Raw genomic sequence first — 16,408 nt, forward strand, 5'->3', positions numbered from 1 at the left:
TTCGATTTACTCTCTCAGTGAGATTGGTCTGTGGGTGATAGGCCGTGGTCAACTTCTGCCTCAGGTTCCATCTTTGGCAGGTCTCCTCAAAGAGATCAGAGACAAATTGGGAACCTCGATCAGACAGGATGTAATCAGGCACTCCCCAGCGAGCGAGTCAGGATCTCTTTCGTAAGGATGTTAGAGACGGTCCTTGCTGTGGCCTGACGCAGGAAAAGAGTTCCACCCACTTTGAATAGTAATCAACAAAAACAAGCATGTACACATTCTGATTGGAGCTTCTAGGAAATGGACCCATCAAATCCACTCCTAACATTTCCCAAGGTCGGGTAACCACCGTTTGCTGCAACTTGCCAGCAGGCTTTCTACCTTCTGGTTTGTACATTTGACAAACCTGACAGTTTTGGATGTGTGACTTCACATCCATGCTCAGATGTGGCCAGTACAGTAACGCTTGCAACCGCTTGTAGGTTTTGAACCTGCCCAAATGACCAGCTAATGGGTCTTCATGGAAATGTTGAAGCAGTTGTAGGCGTAGAGTGTCCGGTATGTACATTTGGTAGAGTGTTCTGTGAGGTAGTTGTACGACTCGGTAGACTTTATCTTCAATGATGGTCAGCTTTGTGGTAGGATTGACCATCTTTTCTCCATCTTCCAGGATAGTCTGGTACAAAGCCTGTACTTCTGGATCATCCTGTTGAGCTTTCCATATGGCCTCATCAGAGATGGGAAAGTCCGTTTGGGCGAGTCTCGACTGCTTGACAGGACAGTAGCACATGTAAGATCAGGGCCACCGTTATCACAAGTAGGAGCTCTGGACAAGGCATCTGGAACAGTGTTGTATTTTCCTTTCCTGTATTCCACTGCAAATGTGAACTCTTGCAACCGTAGAGCCCATCTTATGAGTCTGGTGCTTGGTTTGTTGGTCTTGAACACCCACACAAGGGAGGAATGGTCAGTGACCACAGTGAAGTGTCTTCCTCCAAGTAGTACCTCCACTTTTCCAAAGCCCAGACCACTGCAAGGCACTCTTGCTCTGTTGTGGAGTAGTTCCGTTCTGCTCCATTCAATGTCCGACTGGCGAACGCTAGCACTTCTTCAGTGCCAAGTCCAGTCTGTTGGACTAGGACAGCACCAAGTCCAACATCACTTGCATCAGTGTAAACAACAAAAGGGCAATCAAAGTTGGGATGACCTAAAATGGGAGGTGTGACGAGATGTCGTTTCAGGGTTTCAAAGGACGTCTGGCACTCTGCCGTCCATTGGAATTTCGCTCCTTTTCGCTTCATCGCGTTGAGGGGTTCTGCCACCTGGGAGAAGTTAGACACAAACCGATGGTACCATCCAGCCATACCAAGGAACCGTTGAAGGGCTTTGAGTGTGGTTGGCACAGGGAAGTCTTGTACAGCCTTTGTCTTTTCAGGATCCACATGAATGCCGTCGAAAGACACAATATGGCCAAGGAACTTCAGGGAGGTTTGGCAGAAGTTGCTCTTCTTCATATTTAAGGTCAGACCAGCTTCTCTTAGCTTGTCCAACACTGCTCGAAGATCTTGAAAGTGTCTTTCTCTGTTCTGAGAGTAGATAATTATATCGTCCAGGTAGACGAAACAGATCTTCCCTTTGAGCTCACCTAACGCAATCTCCATGAGTCTTTGGAAAGTGGCAGGGGCATTCTTTAATCCAAAGGGCATCACCTTAAAGGAAAACAAGCCCTCGGCACAGACAAACGCAGTCTTGTCCTTGCTTTCCTGGTCCATCTCAACCTGCCAATAACCACTATTGAGATCAAGGGTAGTGAACACAACAGCGCCAGACAATGACTCCAGGATCTCATGGATGGTGGGAAGAGGATAGGCATCAGTCTGGGAAACATTGTTGGTCTTCCTATAGTCCACACAAAATCAAGACCACCAGTCTTTTTTGGGATGAGGACAACAGGAGCAGCCCAGGGAGAGGAGGAACGTTCTATTATATCTTGGGTTAACATATCATTTATGAGTCCCTTTTGGATGATTAGCTTCGCTGGGGACAAACGATATGGCTTTTGCTTGATCGGCATTTCCTGTGTAAGGAATATTTTGTGCTTCAGGAGCCCGGTGCGTCCTAGCTTTGAAGTACATACATCAGCATTATTCTGCAGCTGCTCCAACAGCCTTAACTCCTCTGGCTGTTCCAGCTGAGCTCTTCTCACAGCCTGTAAAAGGAGATCATCAGAAGGATTATCAAGGGTTAGTGGTACCGGAGCAATGGCAGAGAAGACTGCCACATTTGAACCCCAATCATGTAACTTTTTAGCTTCCGATTGGTGCGGTATTAACTGAAAGGAAGGGGATGTCGATGGGGGCGTAGGCAGTGACTCTTGGGGTTTCAGCTCTGGTTAAAGCACCCAGAGAAGGATGGTCATTCCTGCGAAGAGAGTTAGGTGTGTTGGCCTGTTGTGATTTGTGGTTTCTGGAAGGGTTTACTTGATACGGTCTTGGACATTCAGAGGTGCCAGCTTGGCCCTCAGTGGTCTGAACTGAAGTGGACACCAGGGAAACTCTGTGTAAGGAGTTGTGCCTAATGGAGGCCATGTCCACAGACACGTCATCCAACATTTTAACACAATTAGAGAGCTCTGTCTGCAAGTGGTCTACAGTGTTAACCATGGGAGAAAAAACAGAATTAACGTCCTTGAGGACCTCAGTGTGGTGATGTTGCAGGCGCCATTGGAGAGTGGCAGTGAGTTGGTTTCGTTGGTAGTCAAACTGCCTGTCCATGGCACCAGTCATTTCCCGTCTTCCACTCTCACTGAGCTCTGTCAGCGTGTGGGTTAGAGTGCTCAGTGAGTTTCTGAATTCCATGGCACTCTGTTGTTGCTCTTCCCTCAGACATTTGAATTTATGGTGGATAACAGTTTGGAGATGTTGTTGAGTCCGACGAATATCAAGGATGTCACCTTGAAGTTGTAAGACTACAACCTCTGGAGATAAACCAGACAATGGAGGAAGGTTGGGTGTCAGAGGGAGGACTAGCTCAGTACTTCCACACAGATCCATGTCAATAAGTGAGTAACTGGTTAGACCTCCTGTGGCCTGTGGCTCAGGCCGAGCATTCAGATTCCCAGGGCTCTGGCCCAAATCAACTCCATTATCTCCATTCACATTATGATTTGTATTGTCAGCTTGATGGTCAGAATGGCCCTGTGTATTCCCATTGACAGGTATGACATGGATGAGCACATTATCTTGGGGTGAATCCATTGTTTTAATTCCACACAAAATATTTGCTTTGGTTAGTTCTCAATGTTGAGCTGTCCCATCTGGGGTGCCATTTTTTATGTAACGGTTTTGACTTGAGGTTATTATTTATAGGGGTGCCAGGTAGGTTGTGCCTACCAGAGAAAACATTAGTTTCTCCTTTTAGTTTGGGTGGGAATGAGTCCCATCTGGTCCGTCAAGTCTACACCAATACAAAGGACGTATGTAAAAGTCAGGATGGAAATAAACTTTTCATAAACCCTTAAAACATTGAAAAGAACTTCAAAAACAATTATATTCTGTTGCGTGGGTTGTATTAGCAACAACAATGATTACACACATATATAATAATATCACAATGAGTTCTGGTTCCTCCAGAAATGTCCTGTACCTCGGGCCTAAAAAGAGTCCTGCCCGGTAAAGGAGTTCAGTGAACTCAAGTGACTTTTGTCACGCGATGTTTGTCCGTTCGTTCCGTGTAGCGTAAACCCAGTATTAAACATACAATCAATATAACAATTACTTTACCACAGAACCTTAAAGCGGATCAACTCTTAATTAAGTCCTCAACTACCACTAACTACACAAATCACAGTATACATCACATCCAAACAAATGAAATACCGTATACAAAAAGGTGGTAGTCAGTCGGTCAGTCAGACAATCCAATCCGCCAATAGATCTCCCGCGGAGAAAGGCCACGAAGAACGGAGAGGTGTAGTCCAGGGACGCAAAGAGTGGATCCGATCCTGGGTAAACTCTCTTAGGCTACAAAACACACGTTTAACGGCAACAAAACAAACGGAATAGAGATGCTTCGGAACTGAGGGTTGAACACATCCTCATGCACGTCTCCATCACAACCCCACTTTCGTGCAGCTGATGCTGGCTATTTAATTGGGAATTAAAGGAAAGCGCCCTATTGGAAGGAGCTGCACTGAGACGGTTCAGAAAAATTCAGGGCCGTCACAGTGTGTGTGTGTGTGTGTGTCCATCTCAGTGTTTGCACTCCTAACACCACAGACACACCCCCACACTTCAGTGAGTGCTGTCCTGACCTCCCCTGCTCAGTCAATACACTCCCCAGTTAGAGGGTAGACCACACACACACACACACACAGGAAGCTGCGGATTGTGGGGTTTAGGGCGTGCTAGCAGAAACATTCTGAAGTCAGCATACATAGAAACTGTCAAAAGTTGATGTACTGTAATTCTATACAGCCGTTATTGTACGTAGACATTAAGATGACATTGCTACACACACCCTCCTTTGATTTCCCTCCCATTATGATTGGTAATGAGATTCATTCTTGGTTGAATAAGCCAAACCACTTTGAGATCTATTGTATAAGGCTAGTATGAAACAAGCATTTTGCAACAATTTGTGTACGTGACCAATAAAATTGTTATTTGAGATCGGCAGTAAAAGTCTTACCACTGGGACTGTGAGCTCAGCAGTGTCATCCTCCTCTCCTTCCTCTCTATTGTCCTCAATTTCCTCCATGACTTCAGCCTTCGCCTCGGCAACCAGCTCTTGCAGGGGTCTGTTAGTCTTCACCGAGCAGACAAAGGGGTGCTGGGGGGGGAGAGGCAAGAGGGAGTCAGGACAACCATGTTACAACCCAAGAACATAGAACAGTGACCGGGGGCATAGAAAGCAAAGAGGAACTTTCACTGAAGGGAGAAACTTAATGTGCCACCTGCAAGAATACCAGAGACCAGGGTATGAGCTCACCCTGAAGAAACAATGAAGAGTTTATTACCCCAAATCCACATGTGATTATGATTACAAGTTCCTAGATTAGACAGAGCTAAAGTTGGTAGAGCATGGCTCAGTTGGTAGAGCATGGCGCTTGTAACGCCAGGGTAGTGGGTTCAATCCCCGGGACCACCCATACGTAGAATGTATGCACACATGACTAAGTCGCTTTGGATAAAAGCGTCTGCTAAATAGCATATATTAGAAGAATAATTTAATTAGAGTGAATGAATATGACCTGGCTGAAGAGGGGATCATTTGACAACCACAAACAAGGCTGTGAAAAGTTTCAGGTAGCCCAGAGAAGATAAAAGAGAAAGTAATCCATTATTCAGGTGATTTGCACCACAGGTAATTTAATTGGCCCAGCTGGTGCAGGTAGGCATGTGAGAGGAGACTGGCTGAGGCGCAAAGGGACACTCTGGGCTGCCTGAATCTGTGTGGTAGCATTAGCAATAGCTTTTAACTTCTCCAATGACAGAAAATTAATCAAGTCAGCAATGAGTCAGGGGAGAACAGAGTGCCAGCTATCAAACAGGTGACAGGAGAACGCCAGGCAAAGTGCTGTACTTGAACACCACACAGCAGTGTCTAGGGTATCAAATAAAACAGTGAGAAGCATTTTAAAACACGTCACTAAGACTTATGGACTTCGCTCACTGGAAATCCAAGAGAAATTATAAGACATTCTAAAACACATCACTTCCTGGGTACACGGTAGAAGCTACCTCTCTATAACTATTATAAAAACCACAAGCTTGGTTTCTGCTGAGCTGAACAGTGAGTCCTTTTACACTGCAGCCCCTCTCTGAGACCCAGCACCTTGGAGTAGGAGTGCTGATCTAGGATCAGCCCTCCCCTGGTCCATGTAATCTTATTCATTATTATCTAAAAAGCAAAGCTGATCCTATATCAACACTCCTACTATGGTAGACTCTGCCCCTCCGGCTTCAACATGTTTACTATGACATCTGAGCCCAGACAACCAGCGCTACACTAAGCCAACGTTCAATGGGTGAAGAAAGTAAACGGCTACAGGGGAGTGCCTCACCGCTGTAGCCTCCCTCACCCAGGCCTGGCCTGGACTGCTGATGGGCCACGGTGTGTCAAATGCTTCATTGTCAACCAAATGGCCCAGAGGTAGAGGCACAGAATGGCTGAAGTTACTCCCAACTGCTGGTCCAGTTAGAATTTGGGCATGGGTAATCTGATCCTAGATCTGTGGTTAGGCCAAGATGGTCCCCACAAGATCCACCATCACGGCCGTGGGGAGTTAAGATACTTCATCATGTGGTTGTGTAGACAACATGTATACAATATTCCTCATATGAGATGAGGTGACCATGGACATCAAATCATTATGGCATATGCGCCGAATACAATACTTACGAGAACCTTTCCCAACAATGCAGTTCAAAAGTAACAAATATAAATAATATACAAATAAATAGTAAGAATAAAACAAGAATAAAGAGACTATAAAAGGAGTACCAGTTCAGAGTCAATGTGCAGGGGACAAGGTAGTTGAGGTAATAAGTACTGCACTGTCTGTCGTAACTAGAAACACAACATTTCACTACACTCGTATTAACATCTGCTAACCATGTGTATGTGACCAATAACATTTGATGCATGTTGGGGTAAAAGTGACTAGGCAATCAGGATAGATAAACAGAGTAGCAACAGCGTATGTGAAGGGTGTGAAAGTGTGTCTCTGGGTGTGTGTGAGCGTATGTAGTGTGTGTGTTCGTGTGTTGGAGTGTCAGTGTAGTATGTGTGAGTGTGTGGGTCGAGTCCAGTAAGTGTGCATAGAGCCAGTATAAGAGAGTCAGTGTAGTATGTGTGAGTGTGTGGGTCGAGTCCAGTAAGTGTGCATAGAGCCAGTGTAGTATGTGTGAGTGTGTGGGTCGAGTCCAGTAAGTGTGCATAGAGCCAGTGTAGTATGTGTGAGTGTGTGGGTCGAGTCCAGTAAGTGTGCATAGAGCCAGTGTAGTATGTGTGAGTGTGTGGGTCGAGTCCAGTAAGTGTGCATAGAGCCAGTACAAGAGAGTCAGTGTAGTATGTGTGAGTGTGTGGGTCGAGTCCAGTAAGTGTGCATAGAGCCAGTGTAGTATGTGTGAGTGTGTGGGTCGAGTCCAGTAAGTGTGCATAGAGCCAGTACAAGAGAGTCAGTGCAAATAAAAAGGGGGTCAATGTAAATGGTCAGGGTAGACATTTAATTAACTGTTCAGCTGTCTTATGGCTTGGGGGTAGAAGCTGTTCAGGAGCCTTTTGGTCCCAGACTTGGCTCTCTGGTACTGCTTGCTGTGCAGTAGCAGAGAGAACAGTTTATGACTTGGGTGGCTGGAGTCTGAGAAATTAGGGCCTTCCTCTGACACTGCCTGGTATAGGAGGTCCTGGATGGCAAGGACCTCTGCCAAAGTGATGTACTGGGCCATACGCACAACCTTCTGTGGCTTCTTACTGTAGGATGCCAAGCTATTGCCATACCAAGCTGTGAGGCAGCCACTCAATATAATCTCAATGGTGCAGCTGTATAATATTTTGAGGATCTGAGGGCCCATGACAAATCTTTTTGGTCCAAAGCGTTCGATTTGCCACTGACAACTGTGTGCTGTTTTCAAGGGATTGTTAAATACATTTTAATTATTTAGTTCTAATATCATCACATCTTGAAGAGCAAAGTCAGAACTTCACATTTTCGATTATTCTATGCAAAACAGCTCCATCAGCGTTATGCCTACAGCAAGTAAAATGCATGATTTTAATGATCAATCAACATCAATTGATCATGTCATTTCAGTTGCGTGACAGTAGCCAACATGAATTGGATATTTGAGTGATAAAATAAGTGAACTATACCTGACTAGTACGTATGAGTGGTTCATGTTCATTTCCACATCCTTCATGGGGGAATTAAGCAGCAGAAGGGCCCATTTGCCCATGTAATGTTACTGTTTGAGCCAGTTTACTACAGCAGGAAAATAATCCTTCAGCAACAAGAAATGTGAATTGTTATGTGGTTATAATTCATGGATTTTTTTTGTAGAGGTTGACATTTTAAAGTGGAAATTACTTTTAAAGTGGAAATGAATACACTAGTTTGCATTTCCTTAAGTGCAGAAAAACCCTCAGCAATAAAAGGGTGATAAAATTAAGACCCTACATATATAGCTGATAATGTTTACTTTACAAGCTACCGGTAGAAACTTTGTACAGTTGGCTAAACATAATGGTAAGTAGACCTAATGTACTGTTTTCTCCAACCAACGTAGGCCTAACTAGTGAAGTTAGCCTACATCATCCCCTTTTCAACATTGTTAAATAGTATTTAGCAATGATTGCTGCAGACAGATATGATAAGCTACATTGATTGATTGACCATGTCAATCAAATTGGGGGCTCCCAAGTGGTGCAACGGTCTAAGGCACTGCATCTCAGTGCTAGAGGTGTCACTACAGACCCTGGTTCGACTCAAGGCTGTATCACAACCAGCCGTGATTGGGAGTGCCATAGGGTGGCGCACAATTGGCCCACTGTAGTCCGGGTTAGTGTTTGGCCGGGGTAGGCCGTCATTGTAAATAAGAATATGTTCTTAACTGATTTGCGTAGATAAATAAAGATTAAATTAAAAAAATGTACTCGCTAGCTAGTAGACTGATCCAATGAACAATTGCATTACAGTTCAAAATGGTGTATAAAGTCTGCCCAAATGTGCCCAATTGTTTTTTTGATACATTTAAGTACACAACTGTGCACTCTCCTCAAACAACAACATGGCATTATTTCACTGTAATAGCTACTGTAAATTGGACAGTGCATTTAGATTAACAAGAATTGCAGCTTTCTGCACATATCAGATATGTCTATGTCCTGGGAAATTCTCTTGTTACTTATAATGTCATGCTAATCACATTAGCTCAGGTTAGCTCAACCGTCTGGTGAAGGGGACAACTATCCCATAGATTTTAACAAGGGATGACTATATCCACATTTTGTTTGATTTGCTTGCCATCTATAATAGTGATGACAGAGGTCTGACTGACAACTTTACCAGAAGATGTCGAGCCCTTTCCAAACGCCTAATCCCTGATGAAGCAAGCTAAATGAGCATTCGCTAGCTAGCTACCCTCACATATCTGAAAATGCATGATAAATTGAGGTTTACTGATTGCCCTATAACTCTGATGATGGAGCTAAATGTGAAATAATTACAAATGTGCAGTTCTGACTAGGGTTGGAAACTTCACGGGAAATTTACAGATATTTTTCCACTGGAAGGTAAGGCTTGGAATTTTGTTTAATTCATCAATTTTTTTAAACTTATAACAGTGAACCTTTTTTGTGGGATACAGAAGGCAATTATAGGTCTTGTGGCATATTTTGGTTAATCTATCCCCAATTCCATGGAATTGCAACCCTCTGCATTCACAGTGCACTCTTCCATCACATGTACAGCTGATTCTCAAGATCTTGCACACTAATGAGATGCTATTGTTCCCACACTACTACACTGTCTGAGCCAAGGACTACATGCTTTCTGGTTTTGATTACAATACTGGCTGGGGTGAATATATTTTATATGACATACATGATTTTTTTGTTAACTAGTAAATAGTAGCCTACAGTGTTTAAATAATTTCTAACTTGTTAACAATTTCTGCTAGTGTTAATTCCCGTTTCCAGACATGTTTCGTTTTAAAACATGCATCTTATCTCACAAAGGTGTTTAATCTAACTGCTTAACTATTTATCTGTACATTGAATTGTATTTGGGGTCTTTTACCTCCTTTTTTCTAATCTTTACAGGAAAATGCCACGGGCACTATCCGATGTGTGGAGACATTTCACTGCAGCTAATGTAGAAGGAAAAGCGGTGTAAATTGGAAATACTGTACCAAATCATGTGAAGAATGCAACAAAGATGCAGAATCATCTGGCCAAGTGCATAAAGTTCCCTCAGCGCTCACAACCTCTGACAAAAGTCCCTCTACTTCTATTCGAGATGAAAATGAGGAATCAGACACCTTATAAACAGCAACAGCTCATGAATCAGAACTTTTTTTGGCAATGGAGGAACGTAGTCAGAGAAATGCTGATGAATGTCTTGCTCGAGCTATGTATGCAACTTGTTCAATTCTGATGCTCACAGGCAATGTGTATTGGAAGAGATTTCTGAATGTTTTTCGCCCAACATGCACTCCTCCAACCAGACATGCTTTATCTACTCATTTGCTGAATGCAGAGTTCAAGTGAAGGTCAAGAAAATCATAGAGAAAGCAGACTATTGCAATCATCTCTGATGGGTGGTTGAATGTTCGTGGGCAAGGAATAATTAACTACATCATCTCCACCCCTCAACCAGTATTCTACAAGAGCACAGACACAAGGGACAACAGACACACCGGTCTCTACATCGCAGATGAACTGAAGGCCGTCATTAATGACCTTGGACCACAGAAGGCATTTGCACTGGTGACAGACAGTACTGCGAACATGAAGGCTGCTTGGTCTAAAGTAGAGGAGTCCTACCCTCACATCACACCCATTGGCTGTGCTGCTCATGCATTGAATCTGCTCCTCAAGGACATAATGGCACTGGAAACAATGGATACACTACAAGCGAGCCAAGGAAATGGTTAGGTATGTGAGGGGTCATCAAGGTATAGCAGCAATCTACCTCACCAAGCAAAGTGAGAAGAATAAGAGCACCACATTGAAGGTGCCCAGCAACACCCATTGGGGTGGTGTTGTCATGATGTTTGACAGTCTCCTGGAGGGGAGGAGTCTCTCCAAGAAATGGCAATATCACAGTCTGCCAATATGGACAGCCCCATCAAGAGGATCCTCCTGGATTATGTATTTTGGGAGAGAGTGGTAAGCAGCCTGAAACTCATGAAACCTATAACAGTAGCCATTGCACAGATTGAGGGAGATATCCTGTCTGATGTTCAGACTGCTTGCAAATGTAAGAGAAGAAATCCGTACTGCGCTGCCCACTTCACTGTTGCTCCAAGCAGAGGAAACTTCAGTTCTGAAATACATCAAAAAGGGTGAAGACTTCTGCCTGAAGCCCATACACGCCGCAGCGTACATGTTGGAACCCAAGTATGCTGACAAGAGCATCCTGTCTGGTGAAGCGCATCAACAAGGCCTATGGTGTCATCACTACCGTGTCTCGCCACCTTGGCCTGGATGAGTGCAAGGTTCTTGGCAGTCTGGCGAAGTACACTTCCAAGCAAGGGCTTTGGGATGGAGATGCAATATGGCAGTCGTGCCAACATATCTCATCAGCCAACTGGTTGAAGAGACTTTGTGGATCTCAGGATCTCTACCCAGTTGCCTCCATCATCCTCCAAATCCCACCAACATCAGCTGCCTGGTCCTTGTTTGGGAACACACACACACCAAAGCACGCAACAGGCTGACCAATACAAGGGTTGAAAAATTGGTGGCCACCCGGGCAAATTTGAGGCTTTTTGAACCTGACAACGAGCCAATTTAGGAGGTCCAGGGAGAAGACATGGAAGCCTGAGAGGAAGATAGTCTAGAAACTAAAGCTTTGGTTATCATTTTACAGATGCATGTCGAAAACGTTTTTGGGAGCAGACAAGTCGAACGCTATTGTGACGTTTTCTTGATAAACTATAGGCTGTCTCATCGTCATCGGTGATCAGGCCTGCTACCATCGTGTCATCAGCAAATTGAATGATGTTGGAGTTGTAGGTGAACTGTGAGTACAGGAGGGGACTATGCACGGACCTCTGAGAGGCCCCCATGTTGAGGGTCAGCGTGACAGATGGGTTGTTGCCTACACTCACCACATAGGGGCGACCCGTAAGGATGTCCAAAATCCAGTTGCAGAGGGAGGAGTTCAGTCCCAGGGTCCTTAGCTTAGTGATGAGCTTGGAGGGCACTATGGTGCTGTGATAGCTGTGATAACATGCCATAACAGAGAAGGGGAGAGAGGAGAGCTACAGTCACATTGACTAGACTTATGTTTGTCCCCTGACATAATATATAGCACATGGACATCATCCAAGTTTTCACTGGAATAATGGATGTAATTAAACTGCCCTCTAATTAGATTTCCAGTCTGTCTATTAATTAGTGATCCACAACACGAAGTATCCCCAAGGCCTCCTCCCCCTGTCACAATGTATGTCAGGGTTTGCCAACTGGCGGCCTGCGGGTGAATTCATTTATAATAATAATAATAATATATGCCATTTAGCTGACGCTTTTATCCAAAGCGACTTACAGTCATGTGTGCATACATTCTACGTATGGGTGGTCCTGGGAAACGAACCCACTACCCTGGCGTTACAAGCGCCATGCTCTACCAACTGAGCCACAGAAGGACCACCATTTAGCCCCCCAAATTTGCTGAGCAAAAATGTTTTTAGATAGATATGTGATTGTATATAAATGTAAGAAAGGTTTGAAATTATTATGTTTTAGTCAAATCTTATCTGTTCTGGCAGTCAATTTTCAGTTGACAAATGATTTGTAATTATGTTCTGGCCCCCTGACCATCCACTTCTCCCGTGGCTGAATCTAGTTGATGATCCCTGATCTATGTCATGAGTCACAGATGGTGCGGATGAATGCTGTTCAATGGGCTTATTGCCATCAATGCCATCTAACCGGGCTAGAAACATAAATATGATAGCGATCAAAACCTTCCGTGCAGCACTGAACACGACCACTCCCATCTAAACTTCCAGCAGGCTTTGGGCTCTGTAATTGGCAAAGGGTGGAGAGAATAAGGAGAAATCCCAAAGCGCCATTAGTTGGAAACAGGAATGCAAGTTGCTAGCATTACCCTCTGCTGTGGAACCCAGACAGGAAGCTGTGGCTCCTGCATTTTAATAGACACCTCGTCTATTTCCACGTTCTCTCTTGCCCTCTCTTCCACACTCTCCATCTACCCAATGACCTCTTTATGGTACTGCTCATTTGCATATTGTATCACGTCACCATTCCTCTTGTGTCTGAAACAGCTGATATTTTGGGAGGTTAAGATAGTAGACTTGTGAAGAGTGCGAAAAAGACAGAGGGAGAACGTCGTCATACATCAGAGCAAGGTATACAACAGTATATATAGTGTGTCTGAGGCTAGCTTACCTCCAAGAGCTGTGCGGCGTCTGGACGACTCTCTGGATTCTTATCCAACGACTTTTTCAGGAAATCCTTAAACTCCCGTGACCTTAAACACACAGAATGCCGGGAACATTAATCAAAGAAGGGAGAAGGACTGATGGGGTGGTGGTGATATTTTCACTAGATAACTTAATGACACAGTGTGGCTAGAACGGAACAGATTCAGGAATGTGGTACACAGTTGGCTGCACAGCTCTGCAAGGTGGGTAATCATTACTTTAATCACGGCTATATTTCTTTCGACAAATAAAGCTTTCACTAGCAATGCTCTTCTCATCTGGAGAGAGCTCTCAGCACCTGGGGAGTGGGGGAAAAGGCCCGAGCTCTCGCATCTGCTGAGAAATGAAACACACCGCCTCATAAAAACGGATTAGAAAAGCCACAGCTTTACACACTCATATTGCTGTGTTCACCGGCTTCTGGCGGCTTAGTTTAAAGGACAGATGTAGACCCGTAGACCTCTCTGGCCCCTCCTCTCACCACTTGCTGGGTTGCTCCAGGGTAGGGGGCTCAGACTTGGCTATCTTCAGCAGGACCCTCATGGGGTTGAGTTCATGATGCGGGGGCTCGATCTGGGCCAGCTCGATCAGGGTGATGCCCAGGGACCAGATGTCAGCCTTGTAGTCATACGGAGCGTCCTTCATGGTCTCACACATCACCACCTCAGGAGCCATCCTAGAATACAACAAAGTACAATAGAGGATCTCTAATATGGTGGACAAATACCCTCTGGCGTTTTAAGACAAAAAAACGATTGAAGTTAATGTTTAGGTTTCATATGATTCATCTGAAACGTCCCTCACATTTATTGCTGTTGGCATATTGCAAAAGTTGTAAATACTTGTACACATTCCAAGCTCACGGCCAATATTTGCATGTCAACACACTTTCGATTGAGCTATGTTTACTGACCAAGTGGATAGTAGGCATAATAACGTACTTTATCTGAGCTCTAGAGAGAGGGGTATGCAGTGTTTGCTTACGATCAAAAGTGACACGTTCCATAAAGAAATGGTACACTGTTAACTGTTATAGGCATATTTCTATTTTGCCCTGTTTATCAAGTGTTGGAAAAATAATCAACTGACTGGTTTTCTTGATGTCTGTAGTGTTCTCACGGCAATCTGGTTTCCTCTCAGGTTACGGATGTGTCACTGCAACCATAAAGGTCTTCAATGATGGCACCATTCCCCTTGATTCTAAACAATGTTGTGCTGCTATTTTTATTGACTTGGCCAAAGCTTTTGATACAGACCATTCCATTCTTCTGGGCCGGCTAAGGAGTATTGGTGTCTCTGAGGGGTCTTTGGCCTGGTTTGTTAACAACCTCTCTCAAAGAGTGCAGTGTATAAAGTCAGAAAATCTGCCATCTCAGCCACTGCCTGTCACCAAGGGAGTACCCCAAAGCTCAATCCTAGGCCCCACGCTCTTCTCAATTTACATCAACAACATAGCTCAGGCAGTAGGAAGCACTCTCATCCATTTATTTGCAGATGAGTCTTATACTCAGCTGGCCCCTCCCCAGATGTTGTGTTAAACGCTCTACAACAAAGCTTTCTAAATGTCCAACAAGCTTTCTCTACCCTTAAACGTGTTCTGAACACCTCCAAAACTAAGGTCATGAGGTTTAGTAAGAAGAATGCCCCACTCCACACAGGTGTGATTACTACCTCTGAGGGTTTAAAGCTTGAGGTAGTCCACATACAACACCCGTTCTGCCAGTCACATTCTGTTAAAGGTCCCCAAAGAACACACATCCCTGGGTCGCCCGTCTTTTCCATTTGCTGCAGCTAGTGACTGGAATGAGCTGCAAAAAAACACTCAAACTGGACAGTTTTATCTCAAAGCCCTTCATTCAAAGACTCAATCATGGACACTCTTAATGACAGTTGTGGCTGCTTTGCGTGATATATTCTTGTCGCTACCTTCTTGCCCTTTGTGCTGTTGTCTGTGCCCAATAATGTTTGTACCATGTTTTGTGCTGCTACCATTTTGTGTTGCCATGTGTTGCTGCCTTGCTAGGTTGTGGTCTTAGGTCTCTATGTAGTGTTGCGTTGTCCCTCTTGTCGTGATGTGTGTTTTGTCCTATATTTATATTTTATTTTTAATCCCAGCCCATCTCCACAGGATTCCTTTTGGTAGGCCGTCATTGTAAATAAGAATTTGTTCTTAACTGACTTGCCTAGTTAAATAAAGGTTAAATTAATCTTATTTTTTAAATAAGCTTCAAATTCACAGCAGAATACACAATGAAATTCCACCTGTATCTCATTTATGACGCTATCGAACATTGTGCAACACCTGGGCAGGGTGAGAAGCTATCCCAATCGACATTGGATAACCTGGTCTGGTCAATAGTTAACTTCAACTGAACCATGCTTATTGGCAAACTAGCCAGGCCCAGCTAAAGCACAAGGTCCAGTATCAAACTAAGACATAAGAGCTTTTCCAAGGGCCTTGTAAGGCTATGATCAAACCACACTGAGTGAGCAGTGGGCACTACTGTAAGGAATACTATTGTGCATTATGATATCAAGCAGAACATAGAACTGGTTTAATAGGTACCATGGTAGTAGCAAGAAGATGTTTGACATCCAGTCATGCAGTACAACCATAATCCCATTAAAGACATGTGCGTCCCAAATGGCACCCTATTCCCTACCCAAATGGCACCCTATTCCCTACATAGTGCATTACATTTTGAACGGAGACCAATAAAAAGGTGCCATTTTGGACACAATCACTGGCAGTGTCGACACCCATTGTCATTCCCCTTTGTTTTCATGTGTATGTACTCACCAGTATGGTGTTCCTATAAAAGAGTCCCTTCTTTGCAGAGTTTTGGTATTTTGCGCTGACACGCCAAAATCCGCTACATGCATTGAGACAGAAAGAAAACAGAACAGTTCAAATGTTTTTCAGAATTCCATTTCTTGGTAGAGAGAATGATTGACAGGCCAGTGTTATTACCTAATTTCTTCTTCCAGGGGAGGAATGTGTGTTTCTACACCGTAAAACTGCCATGACATCAGAGACAAGACGCAAAGCTGACTGATTAAATTTACAGCACAGGGTATAACATCCCAAACGGCCTTTCCATTTCCCCAAACATGATCCAGCACTTACAGAGATGTTATTTCTGCTTTAGCAACACATGAGTCTTCCTCAGGATATTACCAGAGACCGCCTGGGATGAGACCAGGGCAATGTTAAGTCTAGAGTTCAGATTGTAGTCTTTTATACT

The 16,408-nt window shown here is 44.1% G+C and overlaps 1 protein-coding gene across 2 annotated transcripts in view; it reads right to left on the bottom strand.

Moving 5' to 3' along the window:
• Positions 1-16,408, bottom strand: part of stk10 (serine/threonine kinase 10) — an 80,015-nt gene that overhangs the window by 18,162 nt on the left and 45,445 nt on the right. For both annotated transcript variants that reach the window (XM_052529473.1, XM_052529474.1), the window contains 4 exons: positions 15,964-16,036; positions 13,645-13,839; positions 13,129-13,210; positions 4,678-4,818 (listed from right to left, as the gene is read on the bottom strand). In XM_052529473.1, coding sequence (XP_052385433.1) covers positions 4,678-4,818; positions 13,129-13,210; positions 13,645-13,839; positions 15,964-16,036 — 491 coding nt within the window. The remainder of the gene's footprint in view (positions 1-4,677; positions 4,819-13,128; positions 13,211-13,644; positions 13,840-15,963; positions 16,037-16,408) is intronic.

Source organism: Oncorhynchus keta, chromosome 11 (assembly GCF_023373465.1).
Source record: "Oncorhynchus keta strain PuntledgeMale-10-30-2019 chromosome 11, Oket_V2, whole genome shotgun sequence".
Taxonomy (NCBI): domain Eukaryota; kingdom Metazoa; phylum Chordata; class Actinopteri; order Salmoniformes; family Salmonidae; genus Oncorhynchus; species Oncorhynchus keta.